Source organism: Hermetia illucens, chromosome 5 (genome assembly GCF_905115235.1).
Source record: "Hermetia illucens chromosome 5, iHerIll2.2.curated.20191125, whole genome shotgun sequence".
NCBI classification, from domain to species: Eukaryota; Metazoa; Arthropoda; class Insecta; order Diptera; family Stratiomyidae; genus Hermetia; species Hermetia illucens.
In genome coordinates this window covers 46,508,273-46,533,614 of record NC_051853.1, presented here as the reverse complement: position 1 = coordinate 46,533,614, position 25,342 = coordinate 46,508,273, and the positions used below count along the sequence as shown (strand labels likewise).

Genomic DNA, 25,342 nt, shown 5'->3' with positions numbered 1-25,342 from the left:
CAGCCTAGCCCTCTAACCGTTTCAGACATCCGGACACACAAAATCATCTTTTCACCGCAATTTAAAAGACGGCGAAGTTATTGTCCGGTTAAGAAACGAGCTACATATATCTGTAGATAGAAAAAAAACGTATCTTTTCGATATTAACAAAAATGTATTATAACTTTTTATTCTTCAAAAATCGATAGTTCGAAGGCTAGTGGCCAACTATCTCTATCAGTGCGACCGATCCTAGAAATATGGATATTTAAAAAAATGCATTTTCGACAATACCGGAAAGACTATTATTTTTTTCTGACAATAACCAATTCGAATAAAACGGCATATATAGTAATAGAATGAACATCAAGACTTAACCACTTTCTCCCAAAAGTCACAGAAACACATATATAAAGTATCAAAGAGGAATGGTTTAAGGAGATACTAAGAAAAAAGGAAAAAATGCCCTGCTGACAATTGATCTCCAGATGAAGATTTAGGAGAAAATCTCCAGCTAAGAAACAAAAATTTGGGCAAACTACTCGTAAAATATTCATCTAAGTGATTGGATTTCCACCCCATGACGTAAGGAATGCCGTTTTGCTGATTAAATATCGCCGAAGTGCTCTGGGCTGAATAAATTATTTTGTCTTTGAGAAAGTCAGAGTTTCAAACTAGAACATCAGCGTTGACTGATAAATGGTGCTCTGGAAACGCATCGTTTCTACTGCCGCTCGGTCTGTTATTGGATTACATGGTTCCAGGTGTGAGTTATCAAAAATGACATGGCACTGACGTTGAAAGAGGCTATACGCGCTTCTAGAAATTTTGATAGCAATAAATAGAAAGCAGGCTTGAAGAAAAATTAGACCCGCAGAGAAAAAATCCGGAGTCGAAAAATTTCCTGGGAAACAAGGCTTCGAATTAAAATAATGTCGGACCCCATCATTCCACTCTTTCTTACCCCTTCTCCAAGGACTTTTTCAATTAGAACTAAGTCTACACGGGGAATCATCTGAAAAAAAAAATTCCTGATGTCCGTGTCTTAAGAAGACCGTGGGGTGAGGCCAACACAACGGATGCCCGCGTGAAACCACCAGGACGCAACCTCCTCTCATAAAACCAGCCATCGCCATTCCTGCCGCTAGTAGAATTTCTGCTTATTTTGGAGCAGTACCTCCAATGTAATTCACTGTTAAAAGAGTTCAGAACCTCCAAGAGGACAACGATAAACCCAAGTCGACAGTTTTGACATGGTAAAATTTTCGGAATTACGCAGAGAACCCTTCATATAACGCTCTGATTTTAGTTTGACTTATCTTTCTATTTCCTGGACTCAGTGTATGTCTACTTCAAACAAATCTCCAATTTTTACTACACATTTAGTCAATTACCACAAGAAAACTAATGATGAAATATCAAAACAATTTTTAAAAATGTCAACATTGCGCTACCAATTCCTTCCTTTTTTATATCAACACATTGAACGCAATATTAAGAAATTAGTAAATAAAGAAACTTCAAGAGAATATATTAACCTATATAATTTTATTTTATCAACTCACACAATTTCCAAAATCAAATATGAATTCCTTTGTTTTATCGTGGACTGTAAATGAATTGAGAAATGAACCAAGACAACATTCATCGCTGCTTCCCCGGCGAATAATATCAATCGCTTGTCAACTGCTACATAGCCCAATCCGGCGAACTGTGACAGCTAACTTAGCATCCACTCAGTCAATGACAGTATTCCAATAAGATCGTGTTTGGTCCCCGGTAGCCAGGTGGGACCTAGATTTTTCAAATTTACTTTAATTGTTTGCATCCCGAAGTTCACTGTCTCCTTCAAAATGGCAAAGGCACAGGATGTAATGCCGTCTGAGACGGAGTTAGACTGGATTCAGATGCGCAAAAAATATGAAGTCGGCCAAATGCCTGAAACTACGAAAGAGAAAATGGCCCGAAAGATCCAGGAAAATCCTCTGGTCCCAATCGGTGTGTTTAGATCTCTCAAATTATATAATTTACTGTGGAGTTTGGAAATAGAAATTACGACTTTTCCTTTTCAGGGTGTCTTGCTACCCTGGGCGCGCTGACATATGGTCTATGGAGCTTCCGAACGGGCAATCGACGCATGTCACAGATAATGATGCGCACCAGAATTATTGCGCAAGGTTTCACTGTTGTTGCATTGATCGTTGGTGTCGGGCTAACGTACGCCAAAAAGTAGACGGTAGACAACTTATCCCTCTAAATTCGTAGTCCATGTTATTGTTTGCAAACAAAAAGGAGATATCTAGTATCATTCATATGTGATTATTTTGTATATAAAAAATAGGCTTGACACTGAATGTTTCAGATAATGAAATGTTTTTTTTGGTATAACTCACGCACAAGGCTCGTCACTTTTAATCGGACGCGTTACTATCACTAACATCATTAGTTGCACTACACCACCAATCGGATGAGTGCAACAAATCTCACTCCTTTTAATATTCAGATGAGCACGGTCTGAAATATCATCGTCGCGGCAGGGAGTTTTATCAAACTGTACTCAGTTGAACGTAGTTGTCTTTGATCCTCAAGTACAGTACTGTGCAATCTTCACATGGATAGTAGGGCTTAGAAAGCCACTAGTTCGGCCCGCGCTCAATCGGCAACAAAAATAACTGGTCGGTTCCTCTCACAAAATAACTGCGCCCGCCTGAAGGTTGAATTATTCCTAGTAATGATTAAAATTCTCATGTTGCGCCTTAACGATAATTGGCTCTATGTTAAAACGAAAAACATAAACTAATAAATGCAAAATTGTAAGTAAACTTACTTCGCCAAGTAGGGTTAAGTCAAGTCTACAATGTCTTTGTTACAGTTATTAAAAACGCATGCATTTCGCGGAGAGTTCATCAATCGTTACTTGGCTCTGTTGCATCAGAGTTTCGAAATTCGGCAGACGATACCCTTCGCATTTGATGTATTCCTTCTAAGCTAATCCTAAGTTTGGTTTGGCAGTGTTAGAAATTTTGAATAAAAATTTTAAATTTTAATTGCGGGAGTGTTTGACCTGTTTTGCAGCAGGAGCAGGATCACTCCCGAGATCATTCAACATTAACAACGGTCAAAGACAAGGGGCTCTTAAAAAGTGATCCACGATGCTGAGGTAACTACGAGAGGCACCATCCTCTTTAAGTCCACCCAACTACTTGCCTATACTGACAATAGGCGGATACAACTTAATTCAATTTCTCCTATCTAGAATCGAAAATCAGAACCGATAACAACTACGATGATGGAGTCCACGCACGATTGTTGGCAACCAATAGAGTGTATTTCAGCTTACAAAAACTGTTTCGCTCGAAATGTTTCACCATAGGATCAAAGTTCTCATTGTACGAGACAATGATCTTGTCAGTCCTCATGTATTCCTCGGAGACCTGGATTCTTAGCAAGAAAAATTTTGAACTCTTAGCCCCGTTCGAAAGATGAATCTTTGAAAGAATTTGTAGTCTCCTACATGAGGATGACCGAGTCCATAACCAACATATGCGTAGTACCACGACCGCCTGGTTGCGGCTGAATAGGTTGCGGTAGGCGGCCCACTTAATCAGTATGGGTGAGGATGATCGAGCTCCGAAAATTTGTAACTGGCAATCTATGGTAGAAAAAGGGAACGTGGCAGATCTTGCCTCAGTTGGCGGATACCAGGACGCCAGACAGCTTTTACAGACATCGAATTAGTTTACTTCGGACAACTGGGATGTATTAAAGCAAGCTTAAGCGACCGGTCGTTGTGACGTTGATTATGATTAAAAGAAAGGAAAATTTGAAAATTATTACAAAAACATAAGCAATTTCTTTACCTCACAAATTCTCGGTCGAACCATCGCTTCCTATAAATAACCAAGCCGGACAGTGTGAGGTTTGCGTTGTCCATTGAGTCCTCACATATTTTCCATATGGCCGCTTGTCTTACATCTTATCTTTAAGTAGGCATCTGAAAATTCGTCACTGTTATATCTAATATCGTCATATGGGGTCCTATTAACTGGGTTTAACATATCTCTGAGGTTACATATATTACATGGACAGTCTGGCTTCACTGATGATAAGTTGAGTATGTGCAGTTGTCATTATGTTGTTAATCGAAACATGACTTCGGAATGGTTCGCATCTTTAAATGCATGCATGGGTTTTTGTCGTCTTGTTTATACCAAACACGTTAGTTCATCACTTTTTCATCAGAACATTTTTAATGGATTTATTTATGGTAACGTGATGGTGTAAGGTCAGCCTAAGAGCGTTTTATCAATGTAGATTTCTTTGAAGGGGACAATATAGAATTCGATGAATAATTTTGAATTTAACATTTTCTAAATAAATTCAGGGAAATGTTTGATCAATTTCTTGACAACTAAAAAAATTGTGGACTAGCCACCCGCATATTTGGAATCTTTCTTACTACCGAACTTCAACTACTCCTCGGATAGGGACTAACCTGACGGTTATGTTTGGTTTCTGGAATGTATACATATTCTTTGACAAGGGCATAAAATGCTCGCTTTTCCCAACTGGAGCTGGAGATTCTAGACCTAAGCGAAGTGAAATAGTGGAAATCTGGGGGAACAGTGAGTGTATCCGGGATGTTCTATGGAGGCAGATAATTGGGAAAACTAATAGATGTAGATAGTGGAAAAGGCCACTTGCTGCATCGAGGAACTAAAGTCGAAGGCGGAATAAACCAGGGTTGCCTATTATCCGATACATTTTCTTCTCATCAACGGGAGCGACCTTCATGCTCTCTTAGCTGGAGGGCGTGGAGAGGCTGTGTCATGTCATTTTTTTTTCACACGAATCGGCTACGCTCATTAAAATCACTGTACGTATTATTTTTAAGTTTGTACTGTATGTACTCTCGACAGATGCCGGATTTTAGGTAATACTAGCAAGTGCCAAGCATTTAGGCTCGGACGATCCTACCTACTTAAAAGATAAAGGGCTCTGGTGGTGGTGACCCTTGGTCGGTTAGTGAGAGGATCCGTCAAGAACTCGTAATATTGAGCACGTATTTCAGAATTATTTACTTCTACATACATAGTTTAAACCAAATTGTAAGAGAGTCCCAGGGAATCTAGAGAAGCCGTAAGGGATTTAGGTACAATACGTGTAGCTGACAATATTAAGAGGACTACAACCACCCTCCGAAGCGAATGCCTCATAGTTCACTTTCTTCTAAGTGTATTTGCGTTCAATGTTGCTATTATGGGGGCAAGCAACATCAATAATATAAGCGGAGTGGCCCGCCTTGTCAACTAACCGCACATCAGGCTTATTATGCAATATGTTGCGGTTAGTTAAAATTTGTCGGTGTTGGAACACATTGCAGGAAACCGACAGCAATAGTGCGTGGGTTCGGTTGATACCTGTTACTGAGAAAAAGTGAGGGAAGTACATCGTATCGTATCCCGTAACAAAAGGAATTTTACCATTGCGTTAATCAAGCTGCAGACCTCCCTCCCGGATGTCACGTCATGAAAGAGCTGGCTAGATACACCTGAAGGTATCGATCAGAACGCGGAACCGGCAGTGAATATGTCGCGCATTGAGCAAGGACGAAAAATACATTACGGGGTATGCCACGCTATGGAACCCACTATCCCACGAATGCCAGGGAGTGGATTGCCCTAGAACACTGTGGCACCGAACAGAATACAAAAAAATGCAAGCTTCTGGGAATATCAGCCGGAGAGTCAAAGTATATTACCAGCAATCAACAATGATGGCACGTAGGTATGGTCAACCAAATTATTAAAATAGAATGTTTCGCCTAGAACAGCAAAAACTTCCCTGTTTTCATTTAAAAGTTTTACTAATAAAAACACTGCAAACTCCACAATAATGAAGCTGTTTGTTCAAAGCACGCCGTGCTGTTGGACTATAATACTTTTTTCCGAAAAGTGGAGCTAGTTTCCGATGTCTCTCTTTGATGAGCACAGCTGGTTTTATTCGTTACGTGTGGTTTAAAAACCAGACCAGAATGTAAACTTCTGGGTGGCCAAAGAATCAAAATAGATGTTGATACAGAATAGGCTCCCCCACTGCGGCTAGGCCGAAGAAAGAGGTATTTAGATTTCGATCTGTTAATAATATTGTAATGGCCCCGGCGAGGACAGGAAGTATCTTCTGTTATAATAGCATTTGATATTAGGGAATAGGAATATTTAAGTTTTACCTTGGTTTGTTATCAATTCATATTATTAAATAAATATTAAATATTTTTAAATTGTTTTCTGCGTGTTTTTTCTGCAATAAAGTTTGAATTTTTAAGTCCACAGTAAATAAACAAGAGCAAAGACATGCAAATACATCCACGACCTGTGGAATCCGAACCCAGACCAGCGAGTTTGAGAGGCTAGTGCTCTACTGCTTCAACCAAGAAGATCTCCTCCCGAATTGGGATGATAATTACCTTACCACCACTTAGCTTCACGTTGGAGCCACGTAAATTTTTGAGAAGGATTTCAGCGGGGTTAGAATGGGGAGATCTTCCCCTTTCTTCTGCATACCTTCTCCACGGGTCGGGCGGAAAAATCAAAGTTTAACATGCCATCAAAATGCCTCTGTTTGATACGCTATAACTTTTTAAGAGGAGACGGTCACCAAATTTTCCAACGGAGTGGCAGAAACCTCCCGCTTCTTCCTCCATACCTTTTCTGGGAATAGGGTTGAAAATAAAAAATTTCCCGTTATGGCACCAAAGTAGCCTCATTTTGAGTTACCATAGTGCTTTTCGTCTACAAGGTTTGGAAGGTACACCTTTCACTTCCTTCCACTTCAGGCCCGTGTGCTAGAATCTGCCAAGAAGAGGACTGAGAATACGAATTATTTTTTATACGAAAAATATTTCACCCACTGAATTTATTTTCTTTTATTTTATTGAAATCTCCGTTGTACCGAAAGATGTATCTATTGTTGCGAATCAATTTGTTGCTGTTTAGCAATATGTGGATGTAGCACTGCCTTTCAAACCCGGGAGGATCTAAGCATCTCTCCTCGCTGAATAAACGGCACCAGTCGGTGCTGATATGGCGTGTCCCAGGCAGACTTCAACTACGCGATGATCACAACCACGACGATGGCGTTTTATAAAATTAGCTACTTGTGACCGCTCATTCGAAGCTGCGTTCGCCGTCTTCATAACGAGTGACAAGGACGATGTTGGCCCTTGGTTAAGTCCTGGCTGTGCTGCCTCTCTCTATCTGGGCGCAATCGTCACAAATTGCAAATTTGCCTGCCGTTTCCTTCCGGTTAGATGTCTGGTCGGGTGTCAACCGTGCGAATATACTTAGCTCCAAAAGACGACGGATGAGTTCTGCCTGCTGAAAAATCCAAGCGGAACAGCGACGAATTTCGAATTGTTTTTGTTTCGTATTTTCTGGCTGCTTATCGCGATACGGCTATGATAAGCGCTGCCCTAGGTTGCGTAGCGCGTAAACGACTGATTCACTTCCGAATGCACTGTCGGGGTAACCACTTTGTAGAAATTACTTCTTTGCTCGAAAATATTTTACATAAGCATGTTTCCCGCGTTCATAGCAGCTTTCAGTTAGTTGAACTGGACTCTCAACCTAGGCGCTATCCTCGATAGTTACGATAATCTCACAATCGTTCACACTCTTTTAATGGATTGATTATGATATTAAGATCCAAGCATAGTATTACTCTAAAAAACAATTTTGGCACTGATAACCACCACAGCATGGACTAACTGTCGATTCCACTTTTCTTAGCAAGAGATTCCGCTCGACTGCTGAGTCCCGCCTTCGAACCGGCCTCGTGGCCGCCCGCGCTCTTTCCGGTCGATGGCGCGTTCGACGGGCACGTTGCACATTTGCCTAGTTGATGGCGGGTCTGGCGGGCACGGGTATCGCTTCTCCCAAAGAGCTGTAAAGCGGATGCTTGGTATCGCTTCGCCACACATATGACAAAATGGGCACAACCGTTCATAACGTTTCGACCCCGTTTGTAAACGGGACAAAAGCTAAAGAAAAAGAAGTTGTGAACCACCCTAAATATTAGCGGGAATAGAATGTGAATAGCTTCGATGGACACAGAAACACCCGCCCACCAACAACCAAATTAATAAAACGTGACTCGAAACGTGAACCGATTTGAAAAACGCCAAACATATATATATATATATATATCTTTGGACAGTCGTCGAATTCACTGAAATCAAGGATAACTGTCGTCGTCAACGATTATTACAACCAACGTCTGAAAACACGAACTCTCATGAAAAAAATAACTCATCAAATAAATTATAAAAAACCAAATTTATTGTTATGGATCCATAGTCTTACATTAAAACAGAAACTCTCCTTAAAATTTCCTCCTCTTAATAATTTCTGGTCGCCAGTTGACAGGATGTGACTCTTCCGAAGCTTCGTCGTCCTCTTTATAAATTTTAATAGTCTTATCTGCTTCGGCGGTTATTAAACGAGATCCAGACTGATCAAAGGCCATGGCGAAAATGCCAGCCTCACTATCCATCGAGCCGGGCTGTACTGGAGCTTGGAACCTTTGGAAGTTATAGCCCGTTCGCCAATCCCAGAACATCATTGAACCATTATCGCCGCCAGAAATAAGAACTCCATCAGCATTCACTGCCATGCAATTTACGATGGCATTGTGACCAGAAATGTTTTGAATGAAGTTCCCCTCGGGGCATCGCCACTGTTTTATATTGTCTGGTGACGCTGACGCAAACATGTACCTGAAACAAATGCAATTTATAAAATAACCAATAGGCTCAAGGAAAGTGGTACTTACAAGGTCGGATGGAGAACTATGCTGCGGACACTCTTTTTATGATTGGTGAGCGTACACACGCTTTTCCCCGCCGCAAGATCCCATAGTCTGATTGTCGAATCGTGGCTCCCAGTGATAATCTGCGGGTTGGAGGCTTGAGCGACGACGCTAGCCACTGTATTTGTGTGGCCTGTCAATGTGTGAATGTTTGCTTTGGTTCGCATGTCCCAAATTCGTGCCGTAGAATCACGGCCCGCGGTTGCTAGTACGTCGATTGTCGGATGCAGAGCCAGAGAATACACTGCTGAGAGGTGACCATGGTAATGTCTTATTACTTTGTTATACTCCAGATCCCAGCATTTCACTTGCCGGTCTTCCCCGCAACTGAAGAGGTATGGATGCTTTGCGCTAACTGCCAAACCACGCACAGTGCTCACATGTCCTGTTAATGATAACCGTAATTTTCCGCTGGCTAAGTCCCAAATTTTGATGACACGATCTGCGGCTCCAGTAGCAAACCATTCGTTTCCTGGTTCAATGGCAACACAACGGACCCAACCCAGATGACCTGTGCAGAAATAAATATATAAAGACTTTGTTGATGAAATCCGATTCCGATAAATTTAAAGGTACACTCAATACCTGAAATTACTCGATACAACTTCCACGGAGGATGCCACTTTGGTTTGGGTATCGTCGGCGCCTTCTTGGGGATCAATTGTACATTACTAGGAGCAGCATTCGGAGCGGCCGGTGCGACAAATTGCTTAGATGTTCCGGTTGTACTTGCGACAGTGCCTACCGGAACCAGAGCGGACGAACTTTCGCTGGGCAAGACATTCGCGGGCGTATTTGTGATAGCTAGAATAGGATCAGAATGCTCGATTCTTAGCGCCTTCATTTCTTTCGCTCTTGCCGTACGATCGAATACTAATCCATAGCTATCGCGGGCTTTTATTGCTTTTCGGATGCGTTCCCTGAATAAAGCGGAATTCATAAAATCGAGTGTAAGGTTAGAGTGAGAGTTACTTACAAATTTTCATCGACTTCAGGAAGATTTGCCTGATTTGATACGAACATGTCGTGGGTTCGCTTCAATGAGCGAAATACTAGCGTGTGTACGCTATGCCGTTGCACCTCTTCAACCATTTCAATAAAAACTACGACCCCCCGATTTGTTTACTTATCGAATGGCCGGACAACCCAATCTGTTTGTCAGATTTACAGGCAAACGTTTCTCCTGACTGGCTCTTTTCACCTCAACTATGTGCTGCCAGTATGTAAGAATTGAAACTAATGCTGGTCAACCGAGTGGTGAAATTCATTTCCAAAAAGAAAATTTTAAACCAAATGTAAACTGTCGTCACCCACACAGATTTTTAAATAGATTTTTGGATTTTTAGTTAATTTTGGCAATTGGATGCAATTCAAGAAACGCATTGGAAATTATGTCTGATTATATAGTGCAAACCGATTATAAAGTACCTAGAGCAGACTACAACAAAAAGAACGTTAAAAGGTAGCATTCATTTCTGATAATAATTTTTTTACTAATTACCAAAAAAAAAAACCAAATTCGTTTTCTTTTCGGGTAGGAGCTCCTAAAGTCCATTCTATCAAAAGAAAGTCGATTTTATGGTTTAGTGAATCAGTTTTAGGTACACAATGCCGGAAACATATTTAATAGCCGTTGGTGATGCTTGTCGACAGGCTTTTGCTAACACCACTATGCAGCAAGCTTATTTTGATAGTTTTATTGTCGTCAGCTGTGTTTCATCAGAACTAGCATAGAAAATATATTACAGATGAAATCTATTGCACACGAGATTGTTCGCCGAAATAGGATTTGACTTACTTTATCAAGCCTTGGTCTATTGTTTGCAGAACTGAAGTGCACTTTGAAGGGAGAAACTTTAAGTTATTATCTTCGAGATTTTGAACATATAATGATCGGCGTATTTATCTACAAAGAGCAAAATTTTCCTGCTTTAAAAATATCTGACTTCAGCCAAGTCCCTCCGTTGAGTTATAATTCGCAAGCAGTTTTATAACATGCTTCTCCGTTTCGTATTAATATGGAGCTTTTAATGTAAAATTCACCCCTATTGGTCTTTGTAGTTCCGAATGCAGGATAATTACCAAAGACAACGAGCCTCCTGAATATGGAGATAAGGTTGGAGTGCGGTATGACATTGCGATTATTTTTAAGCAATTGCGTGAAGAGCGCCTTCGATAATAATGTTATGCGATCCATGAAGGAATTAACTCCCTGACTAAAATGTCGGAATCAATGTGAAAGACCACAGGGAACAGCCATGCCTTAACATGAAACCACTCCCGGCTTTATTGGAACTAAGCCGACAGCGAAGAGAAGAAGTAAAGTAAGAAGATATTTTGAATTTGCTACCAAATCGTACAAAGACTAAAGAAGATATATATGTTCATATATACAGAATACTCCATTTCTTTAAAAGAAGCAACTTAAATATTTCAAACTAAATTTTATCTCTAAAATTTTGAAGCGGAAGTAGCTTGAGAATATCAAAATATGATCCAGCGGTTACGTAATTAAAAAGAAACATTTTTCTCTCCAAATGAAAAAGCTCGCCAAAATTTATCCACCCTTGATCAACTAAAGACAAATATTGACGTAGGCTTGGAGCATCCATGTGCTACTCGCACATAGTAACGCTGGGCGCGAAAGTGGATCTAGCACGTGTTGGGCAACATCCAGTTCGGTGCCACTGTCGGCAGAAACCAAACTTCCTAGATATACAAATTGATTGACGCCTTCGATGCTTTGGTTGTTAATGCAGATAAAGAGAGTGCGATAATCTGTTGGACTGAGAAGCTTGGTTCTATTTGGTGTTTATCTTCAGTCGAACTCTAGTTGCCTTTCTTTTCAAATCAAGAGCCATTTGCCCAAGGAGCACAACCTGGCGAGAGAGCAAACAGATGTTATCAGCGTAGTCACGGTGTTTCAGGAAAGATGTCAGAGTCCATTGAATTTCTCTTTGTCCTCCGGACAAGGTAGCATGAAGAGCGTTGTTGTTTTTGTAGGTTTAAGTTGTATCTCGTCGTCCCGGCAGGCTAACAGGGAGAGCTAATGTCTCTGGTCCGGCCCACGATGATCGTACGTGGGGACGAAAATTAGCCAGACCTTCGGCCTATGTGTGCCAGCTGTCACTCGGTTTTTGGGCACTGGGCGCTGTGTTGCCAGAATCGTTCTAGGTTGGATAACCTACGTATGTTTCAATACTTTTTGTGACGACACTTGCAAGCATAATTGCGTCGTTGCTTACCCGACGCAGGACACGTATTACAAGTTTAGATACAGCTATTGTTTTGATATGATTTTGGTTAGGCTATGTTTTATATTGTGAGAATAGACGCATAATCGTAAAGCTTGATTTTTGATTCCTTTAAGAAACTGATCAACTCCTCAGTCTTGAGTTGGTTTCCTTCTTTAAAAAAATTCTTAGGGAGTTGGAAGGCTATTTCCAATTGAATTTGTTTCTAGCCAGACTGGGCAAGGAAGGGTTTGAGTAAAGTCTATTGAGTTTTTATGATTGCTAAACTATTTGTTGAGATGAAAGCTGGTATTTTAATGGGCAGTGCCGGAAAGATTGGCGCGAAATTTTCGGCTTTTAATCTCGACATTACCTAACAACAACGTCACCGTTAACAAGAAGAAACAACATCGGTGACAGGATGTAACCGCAGGGAACTCCGTTTTGAACCTGGAGACATTTTGCGTCGTCTTATGTTACTCTAATAATAGTTGTTAGTTTCTCCGGAATGTTCCTCCTGCATAGAGCACTCCAGATATGCTCCTTGTTCACGCTATTGAAAGCTTTCTCGAAATCGATGAAGAGCAGATGCAGCGAAGATCAAAACTCCGCGTACTGTTCCAAAATAATCCGTGGGGTGTTGATGTGGCCAACGCAGGAGGATTCGGAGCGGAAACCAGCCTACACTCTATCGATCAAGCTTTCGAGATATTCTTTGATGCAATCCAGAATTATTCTGGCTATTATTTCCAATTGTCACACTCGAAACGTATCCCCTTCTTTGGAATTTTAACGATTATCTTCCAATCTCTGGGAAAGGTCTCAGATTCCCAAGATTTCCATATGAGTGGAAGCAGCAAATTTTTAGTAACTGCAGGTGGATAAATTAATCTACAAGGAAGCCGGCAAGCCTAATGACTTTACTGCGTTTGGGCGCATTGATGGTCGAAATGATTTCTCTTCTGCCTGAGAAACAGTCCGTATCTGCATGTTACGGTGACTAGACATTTCATTCACAAGAGGAGGGGATGTGATACGGTTGAGAACTGCGGTGAAGCGTTCTTTCCGCCTCTTCAGTTGCTCATCATCGTGGGTGAGAAGTCGACTATTGATGTCCTTCACAGGACCATCAAAAGATTTGTGACCATAAATAAGCTCTTTCGTGATGCAATATGCACTTTTGTAATTAATGCGTTCTGCGGCATTTCTCGCTTCCCTGACCAGCGCAGTAGCGAATTCTCTCTTGTCACGGCGTACACTACACTGAAATTCTCGGGATTTCGGCCGGAATCAGATTTTGGATACGTCACGCCCGCCATCGCTCGTAGCAGTCAATAGAGCCTTCAATCCTTTCCGTTCATCGATCCGCTTGCACGATTCCGCAGTCAGCCAGACCATATAACGCCCCTTCGGCATGTGGCCGACGACCTTTGTAGCACCGGAGAAAAGAGCACTTTTGATGGCAGCCCAATGATCATCAATATTCTCAGCCGGATTACTCAGGACATCTGGATAGCTAAATGAGCAAGATAGCTCTTCCACTGTCGAGCGACAGCTGGATCATACAAGCGGTCGATGTTGAACTTAGGGGGTCGCTGCTCCGCAACCCTGTGAGAAGTGGCGGACACAACACGCAAGCGAACGTAAGCGACCATCACATAGGCATCGAGGCCGATTTCAGCGCCTCTCTTATTACGCATATCCAGGGGCCACTCCTAAATCTACTCCTGATCTCGAAGTAGTGTGGCTGCATTTGAAATAGAAATTTTCCAGCGTGTTCTTAAAATCAATCGTATAAGGCGGTGATCCGTTTAATATCGCAATGCCACTTTCTCAATTTTCTATTGGTTGTTTGTAGCTGGTTGCTTGGTTCCGTGGGTTTGGACACAGAAATCCTATAAAAGCAAGACATTAACAAATGCGCAGGAAGAACTGCGATCTTGACTCGGCCTCAAACCGGATGATTCATTTTTTGTCCCGCTTTTTCTTTCGAGTTTCGCCTTTTCGCTATTATTGTTACGGACGACAAGACCGTGTTTCCTCATCACATATCCGAGCAAGGTGTTGTCAGAGCCCACCTTCTCATTCAGATCACAATCACATTATCACCTTCAGAAAGCCTCTGCTGAACTGCATATAATTGCTCGTATGTAGAAAAGTAAATCCACGCTGGGCGCCCAGTGGAAGTGATTCCTCCTGAAATCATATGACAAAATCCATGGTATGGGATGGCTTTAGCTGATCGATCGATCGCGAAATAGTTGAGGCCACAGGTTTATCGCAATGTACAGTGCGCACTAAAAATTGGATCAGAAAAAAATTTCAGCAAGCTGGGTGTCGCGTTTGATTGGTTTTTTAAAAGTGAACAGAGTCCGAAGAAGGCAAGGACGGTGAAATTGGCCGGCAAAGTTATGTATGGCAACCTTTCTGGGATGCTCGTAGAATCATCTATACCGATTATTTGGAAAACAATAAATGTGTAGTATTATTATAGGATAGGTTGAGTGAAGAAATTCATCATTTGAAAAAGAAGGTCCTCTTTCATTAAGGCAATGCGCAGGTGTACTGCTGTGCAGTTTTAATGAGCAAAATCATGGAATTAAAGCTCGAATTGATCGAATTGGTCTCAGTGACACGTTTTTATTGTCGAAATAAAAAAAACGACTCAGCGAACAACGGTTCACGAGGAAATCATATGATTCACATCATCATCCGACTATGTATTATATTATACATGTTATAAAGACAGGGATATCGTTATATAATAAGCTTTAAATAATTCAATAAATACATGCACTGACATTTTGTTTGGAATAAATATTCTAGTTTTGGTTTCTTAAGCAGGCAACTCACGACTTTTAAATACTTTTCACAGTAGTCACACAGATACGATGGCAGAATTATATAGTTATGAGGAAATTAAGTAATTAAAATGCTTTATTTAAACTTTGTTAAATCTCATAACAAATCCGAGCATATTTATCATATTTCCAGCAGCAAACTATCATTTCTGTACATCTTTCGGTTTTGAATCCGGGGTTTCATTAATATTCGATGCCTTCGTATTCGCCGATTCCGTAGCTGGACATTCGGCTGGCCTTTTAGGTCCCTCCAAATCTCGTTTGCGTTTCGAAAGAGCTGAATCCGACGTTGCAGGAGTAACTTCATCCAGTAGGTGTCTTTCCAGGAATGATTTCGTTGTACTAATCCCTTTTTTTATGTTAGTCATGATGAAAGCATGGGTAGCCACATGCCAATCCATCGACTGAATGCTGACAACCTTCCCGCGAACGAAGCAAACCATCCGCGAACACCAATATCGTACAGCTTTCGGTTGCAAGTTGTTCTGCACTTTCTCCAACTTATTATCCGTTTCGGTCTTAGGTGGCATGTCCGGATATATTTGATTTAGACACCCGCAATAGTTGTCCATGTTCTCCAATTTTGACTGCCACCAATTACCGAAGCGACGCAATTGGTTCATTATTACCCATTTGTCGTCAGGCCACTTTTGACTGTATGAGACAGATTGAAGGGCGAAGATTTGCCTTGACTTGAGGATAATACACCTTTTGATCAGAACGTTCATCTTTCCCCGGATATCACTGTTAAATCGCGTGGAAACCAAAAACTTGCCAAAGCGTTCACAAGAAAACTAGGAGCCGCACTCATTTGTTTCAATGAATTCAGAGTCCACTGGGATATTTCAGAATTGACTTTGTGCAAACGCCTTCTCGGATTCGTTATCGTTTGCTGTTTTATCATTTTGGAAGTACTTGTAACTTTTTATATTAACATGAATACGGGAAATATGAGTCTGGAAAATCCGTTCTAATTCATCATCAACCCCTACTTTACTAAAAACTACCAGAATTCCATTATAAATCATTTATTTGAACTTTATAATAAAATTTCAAACTGAATAGGTTTGAACTTATAATCTGGAAATGAGGTCGCGCATCTCCGAGAAAACTCAACAAAAAACAAAGCCACGACATGAAATGCCGAGTGAGGTCTTTTTCAGTTGTTATTAATTGGATGAGAAAGGAATATTTTCGAACGAGATGAAAATTAAAGAAAGAAAATGAGAAAATAAATACTTTTATCTGATGACTATGCCCAAAAACAAGACAATTTATTCCGAAAAAATATATTTTGACTTTATTAAAATAAAAAAGAAAAAAGAATTCTATCATCTAAAAATGAAAGGAGATGCAATTAATTCGTTGGAGCCGGTGATACCGAAGTATTAGATGTCCCTACTTGTGGATTCTTAGTTGTTGCCGCTGAAGCAGCAGCATTTGCCGCCTGTGTTTCAAAGAATTGTCCAACCTAAAAGATGATGAAAACGTGTAAAAGAAACTATCTTCTCATGAAGTGTGGTTACTTACTAATTTTTTAACATAGCCAAGTAAATGGTCGCCCCCTTGATTATTAGTTGTGATATTTTCCAAATTATATGGCGGAGATACTGTAACTTCATCGAAAATAACTATATTTTGACCGGACCACCGAACATGCTATGAATAAAATTGTGTTAAAGCAATTGGTTTTGAAGATTTGTAACGGATGCAAGCCATACCTGTGGTAATTGCTTAGCAATAGCCATATAAACATTTAGTCCATCATTACTAACACCAGCAGCCAGCGCTTTTGCCCATCGTTGCCGTTGTTCAACTGAATTTCGCAACCTGGTTTTCAACTGCAAATATAATTTACAAATTAAGAAATTGAGTTGATTTCGTGGGGCAAATTGACTGTCTCTGCTTACCCGTTGTAAATTTAATGATTGCGGTGTATCTGGAATAGTGCAAACTTCCTTTTTCACTTTTACATCACTGCAGAATTGTAAATTTAATATGTAGACATCATTAAGTTTTTCAGAGGCTTTAGCTGGGCATTCTTTTTTAGTAAGAAGTGATTAAGTTAAGGAAAATAAAAATAAATTTATATATGCACGCTGGAAAAAATTTTAGATTAATTTTCAAATATGCTTTTGAAAGGTGTTTTTTAAAAGCCTAGACAAATTCCAACTTTAAACACCTATCCCAAGTGGCCTAGGTAGTGATCAAGTTTTTCACTGGTTGTTATTTAGGTCTGTGAACTTTGCCATGTTATTTAGATAGCATACTGGTCCCAGACCCAGATAAAAGAAGAGGTTTTGTGGCAACGTACTTTGTTCTATTCTCAGTTGGAAAACAATAAAATACTGAGATCAAACAGATAAACAAATACGTGTCTGAATGCTAAATATTGGTACCCTTACTGGAAAGACGAAGGAACTCACAAGAGCCCTTCGGAAGGGACCCTTTGATATTTGCGCTTTACAAGATATTCGACCGTGTCTAAAAGCGGCGACATAGAACGCAACCGCGGTGAAAATGTTGTGGCATATAGTGGATTTTGCCGACACTCAACAAACTCGTACTTCACAACATATGGTTTATCAAACGATTGTCTCATCTTCCTGCATTTCATAGTCGGAACAGTAAAGTGTAAATCGACTATATTCCCATAAGATGGCGATATTTTATCACCGTTACTGACTGTAAAGCCTTTCGCTTTGAATCAAACCAACGCGAATTAAATAAGTGGGGATTTCGTAAGAAAAGAGAAGAAATGAAACAAATGTCTAAGAATAGAAGAATCAAGTTAAAAACACGATCCAAAAAGCGCCCGAATGCAACACCAACCGAGATACTGGACTTTGGATTGACAATGTCTACCATAAGTTTCTCATTCAGAAAACACTGACCAGTTGATAAATTTACAAGAAAGCCAACCGGGAAGCCATCGCTGTTACCCAACCGATTCAATACAAACATTTTTACAATAAAATGCACCCTCGGAACGGCAAGAGAAATTTGTACCAGAACCAAAAACCTACGCCAACGCACAGAAGATATTGAACACTTCTGTTGCGTTAATGAACGGTACTTTTCTTACCGATCGATGAGCCGCGACGGACATATGGCGAGAATATTTCGAGCAGATTTCAACAGTAGGGTTCATTATTTCGCCTGCTAGCACCACTGAAGTCGAGAAAGCAGTCAGACGAATTGAATCGCAGGTGGGGATCGAACACTTTGAATCTGTTAGGGAAGGAAGAACACCGCCTGAGAAAGTACGACCGCACCAATATGGAAAAAAAGGAACCTGATGGAATGATCAAATGATGGTTCGATTTGGTTATTGCACTTAGAAGATTTTTGAGTGTATGCTTGACAGCCGTATTAGTGACAATGTTCAAATTACGGGCTTTTTGGAAAACTGCGAAATTACTGACGCAATACACGTTCGCGGTTACTCTTGGAGAAACACATCGTCCTCTCTGCACATTACATTACTGGAGCTAGAGACGACGTTTGACCGTGTCACACAAACTCATCTAGTATGCATTGAGAAAACACCTAGTGCCAGAGGAACTCATGCGCAGGGTTAAATTGCTCTACCACGATCCGAAGAGCACAATCCAATTAAAATCAATTTACTGTCTGTTTGCACCGATTGACACCAAATTTGATGGGAAGGTGTGAGGAGCGTAATTTTTTTTTTCGTCAAGTATAGTCATGTGGGGTACCTGGTACTTTTCAATGCTGGCCTCAGTTCTGACATTTAATGCAAAAGGGGACAGAGCGAGGGCTGGAAAGTCGTCATTCTTTCACGGCCCCATTCGCAAACCCTACCCTCCCAAAAATCTGAAAATATTACGGTGCCCAGGCTTTGAAATACCCTTCATACCGATATTTGTTCAAATAAAATAAATAATGGTATATAGTGGAATCCCAATAATACGTACAACGATAATTCGTACTCGATATTTCGTACCAAATCGACAGTCCCTTGACCATACGAATCATCGGGAATCTAATATATTAGTATAATTTTTAGTTTTATTGTGAACCTTGGGGTTGAACTTAAATAGCGAATTTTAAAGATGGCCTGTCCACAAGCGCACAGTTATGGAGAAACATTCAAAATATTTGCTATAATATTCTTAAAAAACTTCTCGGAAGTTGACATCGTCTATCCTCGGAAAAACTGAAATAATTGTCTAGAATAATGAAGGATATTCAATGCTAATTCGATTTAACGAGGGACCATAATTAACGCAATGTAAAAAAATCCGGTCACTTAAGTTCGCCCTACTTAACTTAAAATAATGCACTACTTATTTTAAGTTAAATTGACAAGCAGTTTTTTTGTTGGTGTATAAATACAAATGTGAAGAAAGTATTAGCATCGTTAGATTGTAGTTTCTCGAAGTCTTAAATTTTTGAAGTGCATTAATTAACACAAAAACACGAAAATGAGTGATATCGACAAAGGAGACATAGTTGGATTATTTTATGAAAAATGTAGCACACGACAAATAGCGGTCGTTGTAGGCTTTGGCAGTTCTCTATAGCTGACTTTTTAAGAAAAATCCAGGCCACTGGGTCTACTGCCCGAAAGCAGCGGCCTGGAAGGACGAGAAAGACTACATCAGCCGAAAGCAGTCTGATGCCGAGATTCTGCCTACCGCATCGATTCAAAAGTTGGACGTTAAAAAGAGCTCAAGGATGCCATTGGGACAGAAAATGACGCATCAACGGTTCGTTGGAGGCTCAGAGAGTGCGGATTTCATGGCCGACGTCCCGCAAAAAAGACATCTTTGAAATGGAAGAACGCGGAGGGGAAGCTATCTAAAGGCAAAGGACCACGATGAACCCCAATTTATTATTTATGGGTCGGACGGGATCCCCCACGTATGGAGAAGATCAAGCTAGCGATTCAGTGGGGAGTGTATCCAGACTACAATACGCCAGCCGGTAAGCAGGATGATCTGAGACTGCTTTTCGTTTTATGGTGTGAAAGCACTTTCATTAGTTGATGGAAGAGTTAATGGTTCAGCCTATAAACGAATCTTGGAGGAGAGTCTGATACCTTGCATTTAAGAGTTATATCAGTATTCAAGTGAGGTCATATTTCAGGACGATTCTGCGCCCTGTCACGGGTCCCACATTGTAACTAATAATTTTTGTTTCTTTCTCTAGCTGTTTTACAAGAAATATTGAAGGTTTTCCAATTATTTGACCTTTTTTTGCTTTGGAGGTGCGCAATTTTCTGACCGAAAACTCAGTAAAGCTGCCGACTTGGCATGGCAACAGCCCGAATTTAAACCCCATAGAAACCTTGTGGGCACTAATGAAGAAAAATGTAGCTGAACAGACGCCGAAAAGCCAACATGAGCTGGATTTAATCCTCTTAAGCACGTGGAACTACGAAATTGACCTGCAGATTTTGCAAAATCTCATTTCTTCAACGTCAGCCAGGATTAGAGCTGTAATTAAGGCAAAAGGAGGTGTAACGAAAATCTAATTAAGCATTTATGAATTTATTGTTTATTTATTAAGTAAACGAAATAAAAAATGTAGTAGCATACTTTTTCTATTTTTTTTTTTGAAATAGATATCGCAATTGAGGGTATTTCGGGGTTTAAGCACTACATAGTGGCCGCCTCTGGATTTTTTTCAGGTTTTTGGATTCGGTAGTTTCTGAGAACGACGCACCGCAGCCAGCACCTTTGTCAAAACTAAGACCGGCTGACCGGATGTCAAAACTAAGACCGGCTTCGGAAAGTACTAACCGAGACCTTTCATTTGATACCCCCATAACTATATTTGATGACAAAAACCTTAAATTCGACGTAGAATGATGTAACTCACTGTATGCGTGAATCGCTGCAACCGTTTCTGAGAGGGCAGACAGGCAATAAAACATTTTAAATAAAAATAGATTAGATAAGGTTTCTTTCCGGGAAACACCCCAGAACCATCTATTCGTATATGTTTTTGTACATGAAGTAATTAGGAAATAGGATGAGCGCGATCAATTTAGAGGTGTACATATACATCTAAGCATTAGTATGCGGTAATAGACTTGATTGTTTAGGGTGAACATAATATTTATTTCTTTAATGCGTATTTAATACGCAAGTTTGAAAATCAATGAAGAAATATTTTGAATTTTTAGCTATGTACGAGTAGAAAAAAATGCATAGAATGTTTCTCAGATAAGATAATCATGAAGCCTCTATACCCGAAGCGTCCAGCTTCCGGTATTCCAATTTGTTTTAATTTTTATTTGCTTCAGAGGCTTGTCTGAATAAAGTGATATGTGCATTCGTGATATCATTGAAATTACTGTCAACCAAGCCGAGTTTGTCAAGGACTGTCACACTACTGACGCAATATACCCCTTCCTCCTCGATCTAGAGTGAGCGGTTCACCGTGTGCCAAACCAACTCATCTTGTATGCAGAGGAATTCGTTCACTAAGTTAAAATTTTCTTCCGCCGTTCAAGAACAGAGTTTGAGGTGTGGTAGATATATCAAAACCGATTCGCGTCCAGATTGAAATTTATTAATGAAACGATATATTGTTTCTACTCTTTGCTGGTATTATAGACCCTACCACGCAGTACATCCAACGCCCAATACTCTCGTTCACACCGATGATGTTTTCCTAAGGCCCACAACGAAGTTGATCTAGACTAATTCGGCCGCTCATGAACTGAACGACTGAGGCATGATGGCCTACAACTAGATCTAAAGGAAACAAACTTTTGAGGCGCCCGACCTCAGTCAGACCGATACGACACTTTCAGTGAAAGCGATCTGCCCAGAACGGATCGCTGCTCCCACTCAAAAGGAAATTAGATCATAGAATTACTTCGCGAACCAACGAAACTTAAATGAACAAGGTCACCACGAATGGGGCTCTTTGCAATCGACTCATTAACGAAAGATGGAGTGGACTCTAACGCATTTTATGGTTGTAAGTGCTAGTTCAAATCCCACTGGTGGCAGTGAGATTTGTATCGTGATTTGACGTCGGATACGTCGACTCAGCTGTGAATGAGTACCTGAGTCAAGTAGGTAGCGTAATGCTTACCACATTGCCTCCTGCAGTGTACTGTAGTGTACCGTTACGATCTTGAATGAAGTGCTCTAATACACTTCAAGGCCCTGATCCAATATGGACTGTTGCGCCAACGATTATTATTATGATTATAAGGGCTATGGAGACGTTCTTTGTCTATGACCATATCCGAAGTGAAAACATTCGGCACCATGGAGATGAGAAGCTGCTGGCTAAGATTACTCTAAACATCCTAACAGCCGACCGAAAGAGTTAGCGGCTCAGGTAGTATAGCTTCACAAAAATCATCGAAAAGAAGTTCCTAAAATGGTTCAATCTTACCGACCCAAGTGGTGATCATCGTTAAAAGCCTCTCAACTCGATCTGGAGCAAATTTGATCGAGAAAAGTGGTGAACCCGACCCAGGGGAGCTGGCACCGGCATCGAACGGGACAAATCCTGGAGAACAAGGCGGCTATCGTTGGGAAACACCAGACCAAGGCAATTCAACTTTGAAAGAATAGTGGAAGCTAGAAATTTTAGATTGTTGCTTTCTATACAAAATTAATTTGCAATCGGATCGGATCGGATGAGAAAGGCAAATATTCTGCGGAGATGGCGAATACCATTCTAAAATAGATCTATTCTAATGCTCTCTTGGGATATCTTTTGATGCGAAATGATGTAATAGGAACAAGCTTATTGTTATGCAGTATCTATAATTCTCTCGTCTAAATTAAAATACCATAGATTTTAGCCATTTTTTTTTTGTGAAATTGGAAACAAGAGATACTTGAACAATTTCAATAGGATTTCATACTTTCCATCACATGCTGTATACTGAACAATGGTGACATGACAAACGTAATCATAGCTGAATGAGTCAACTTTAACAGTAACTATTGAGATAAATTTCAGCGTAGAAGGGACAAAGCATTAATGATCGCGGTCTCCTACTGGACGGAATGCAACTTTTTGCCAGTAAATTGAAAGTAGAAAGAGAGTAACATTTGGGCTGTTGTTCGAATAGCAGCATTCATCAAATCCATCAGTTCGTTGCGTGAGTAATGTGTAGTGCTACACAAAAAGTTCACCTGGAACATTCGCTGATGACACAGCATAATGAGGCGAATAAAATAAAAAAGCTAAATCGGCCATAAAGGCTCTAGCGTTAGTTTCGCGCGAGTGACTATCAGAGCCACTTATCACTGCTTCAGTTCGGTCCGACATACATCCCAACTTCCAACCCAGATTACCATCTACTGTTAGAAATGCACCCAACAACCTGCAAGTGAAAGCGACCATAATCAAGAACCGTAGACTCCAAAACAATCAAAAATCCACCAACAAGCGCCATAACCTCAATACCGAAACGTCAAAATATTGATTACTTTCGGATCTGACGTTTTCAATTAAAACTGGCTCGACACACTCCAAAAAGCATGAAATTCAATTAAAATGCCCAATGACATGCTCCAGACGCCAATATAACTCCAAGTCTAAACATTTACAGCACAAAACAAATCGGATTCCTGCTAAACTCCTTGCAATTTGTCACTTTGCAAGTTGCCGTGCTTCCGATTTCGCGGCCACTTCCACGGTCCAACAATCGGTCGAAACGCCATTGAAATTATTAAAAAAGGATACTCAAAATTAACATCTTCGTTTGCTGATCGAACGCGAGAACTTCGCCCTCCACGGTTTGATCGAAACATGTCTTGCATGCGACGATACTTCCAATCGAAAAACAATCTCCGACCGCCGCCATCTTAAAACTTTTTCAACATTACTCTTACTAAAAGCACTAAAAGGAAAAATGAAAATAAACGACGACGAAGGCGACGATGAAACGAATTGCGACAATTCGCTCCACTACTTTCCCGGCGAATAAGTGTCTTGAAGGGAGAGAGAGAGAACGGCTTCGCCTTGTGGATGGTGTGGAAGTTACTTGAATTCTAGCGTTATGTATGGAATGGATGTGCGATGCGGAGTTGGAGAGAAATCAGTGGCGGTTCATGCAAATGGAGTAAAACTATTTATTTTATAATCATACTCATATACATTTTTTGACAGAAATTCTGATGGAAGCAGAACTTTAATTTAACATTTTTTTTATTAAAGCAAAATTTTATTCGCAATAAACTAGCATATTCCCCTTAGAAACGAACTAAAATGAATTATGAGTATCGAACATATTTTTATTGCTTACATACGGGCCATATAATTTCAGAAAATTTCGTTTAGTAGAGATATTTTGATACTTAAAAACACTACATTATTTCAAACGTTGAATTCATGATATTAAATGAAGTTGTTGATGTAATGGAAATCACCTCTAATTATTCAAATCCAATAAAGCCGAAATTGAATCCAATCAAGCCGAAAACTCATTTAAACAAAATAATAAGTTTCTCAAATAACTCACCCTCATTTGGTTTACACGTAATTACAGTCGGTGGACAAATTAATAATTTTTATATAAGAAATTTTTCGTGCAAGAGATTCAGGTACATGGACCCACTATAAAATATTTGTCTTCTGTTAAGTCCTTTGTATTATTTTGTTTTTAATTTTAATCCATTTTTAGTTAGTTAATGCTTCCATTTCATTATCCCCACATTTAATCCTGTTACAAGTGACGTGAAATCAAAAGGCTAACGTACCTAGTGTACCTCGTCTTAAATTATTTTAAAATTGAGTAACTAGTCGACACAATGCAGAGATCGACTATCTTGCTATTATCTAAATTTGCTTATCCAATAAAACTATGCAGAAGGAAAATTGTAATTCATAATCATGACCGGTGCAATTACCGGTGTCCTGTCTAGGTCTGCCTTAGTGAGGAACTCCAACATCCCGGCTTTGTGTCGATGTTTACCAATTCGATATCCCTAAAAGCTGTCCGGCGTCTTAACATATGCCATCGCTCCATCTCAGGTAGAGTTTGTTACGTCTTTTTTTTCTACCATATATATTGCCAAGCTTCAAGCTGGATCATCCTCACCCATACAGATTATGTATTTCACCCACCGCAACCTATTGAGCCGGATTTTATCCATAACCAGACGGTTGTGGTATCGCTTATAAATTTAGTAGGCTACGGAATCGTTAATCCTCCTGTGGGGTGCAAACCTTCTTCGAAGGATTCTTTTTTCGAATTTTTCTTGTTAAGAATCCAAGTTTCCGAGGAATACATGACGACTGGTGCAGTAAGAGCTTTGACCCTATGGTGAGACTTTTCGAACGGAACAGTTTTTGTAAAATAAAAGAGGCTCTGTTTATTACCAACAACCGTGCACAGATTTCGTTGTTATAGCTGTTGTGGGTTCTTCTTTTTGACCCCAGATAGGAGAAATGATCAAC

The 25,342-nt window shown here is 40.2% G+C and overlaps 3 protein-coding genes and 1 long non-coding RNA gene across 4 annotated transcripts; 2 read left to right on the top strand and 2 right to left on the bottom strand.

Moving 5' to 3' along the window:
• Positions 1-1,689: 1,689 nt before the first annotated feature.
• On the top strand, positions 1,690-2,369 carry LOC119656604 (HIG1 domain family member 2A, mitochondrial). The gene is made up of 2 exons (XM_038063038.1): positions 1,690-1,977; positions 2,052-2,369. The coding sequence occupies exons 1-2, from the start codon at positions 1,833-1,835 to the stop codon at positions 2,210-2,212; spliced, it is 306 nt and encodes a 101-aa protein (XP_037918966.1). The 5' UTR covers positions 1,690-1,832; the 3' UTR covers positions 2,213-2,369.
• A 5,924-nt stretch (positions 2,370-8,293) lies between these two features.
• On the bottom strand, positions 8,294-10,041 carry LOC119657897 (pleiotropic regulator 1). The gene is made up of 4 exons (XM_038065053.1): positions 9,821-10,041; positions 9,430-9,764; positions 8,809-9,355; positions 8,294-8,752 (listed from the first exon to the last, which is right to left on the bottom strand). The coding sequence occupies exons 1-4, from the start codon at positions 9,934-9,936 to the stop codon at positions 8,359-8,361; spliced, it is 1,392 nt and encodes a 463-aa protein (XP_037920981.1). The 5' UTR covers positions 9,937-10,041; the 3' UTR covers positions 8,294-8,358.
• A 121-nt stretch (positions 10,042-10,162) lies between these two features.
• Positions 10,163-10,607, top strand: LOC119657898. The gene is made up of 2 exons (XR_005250180.1): positions 10,163-10,306; positions 10,498-10,607. It is a non-coding gene; the product is annotated as an uncharacterized LOC119657898 (long non-coding RNA).
• A 5,555-nt stretch (positions 10,608-16,162) lies between these two features.
• On the bottom strand, positions 16,163-23,888 carry LOC119657534 (LSM12 homolog A). Its single transcript, XM_038064477.1, has 5 exons — positions 23,627-23,888; positions 16,849-16,979; positions 16,660-16,779; positions 16,469-16,597; positions 16,163-16,409 (listed from the first exon to the last, which is right to left on the bottom strand). The coding sequence occupies exons 1-5, from the start codon at positions 23,745-23,747 to the stop codon at positions 16,296-16,298; spliced, it is 615 nt and encodes a 204-aa protein (XP_037920405.1). The 5' UTR covers positions 23,748-23,888; the 3' UTR covers positions 16,163-16,295.
• Between the last annotated feature and the right edge of the window lie 1,454 nt (positions 23,889-25,342).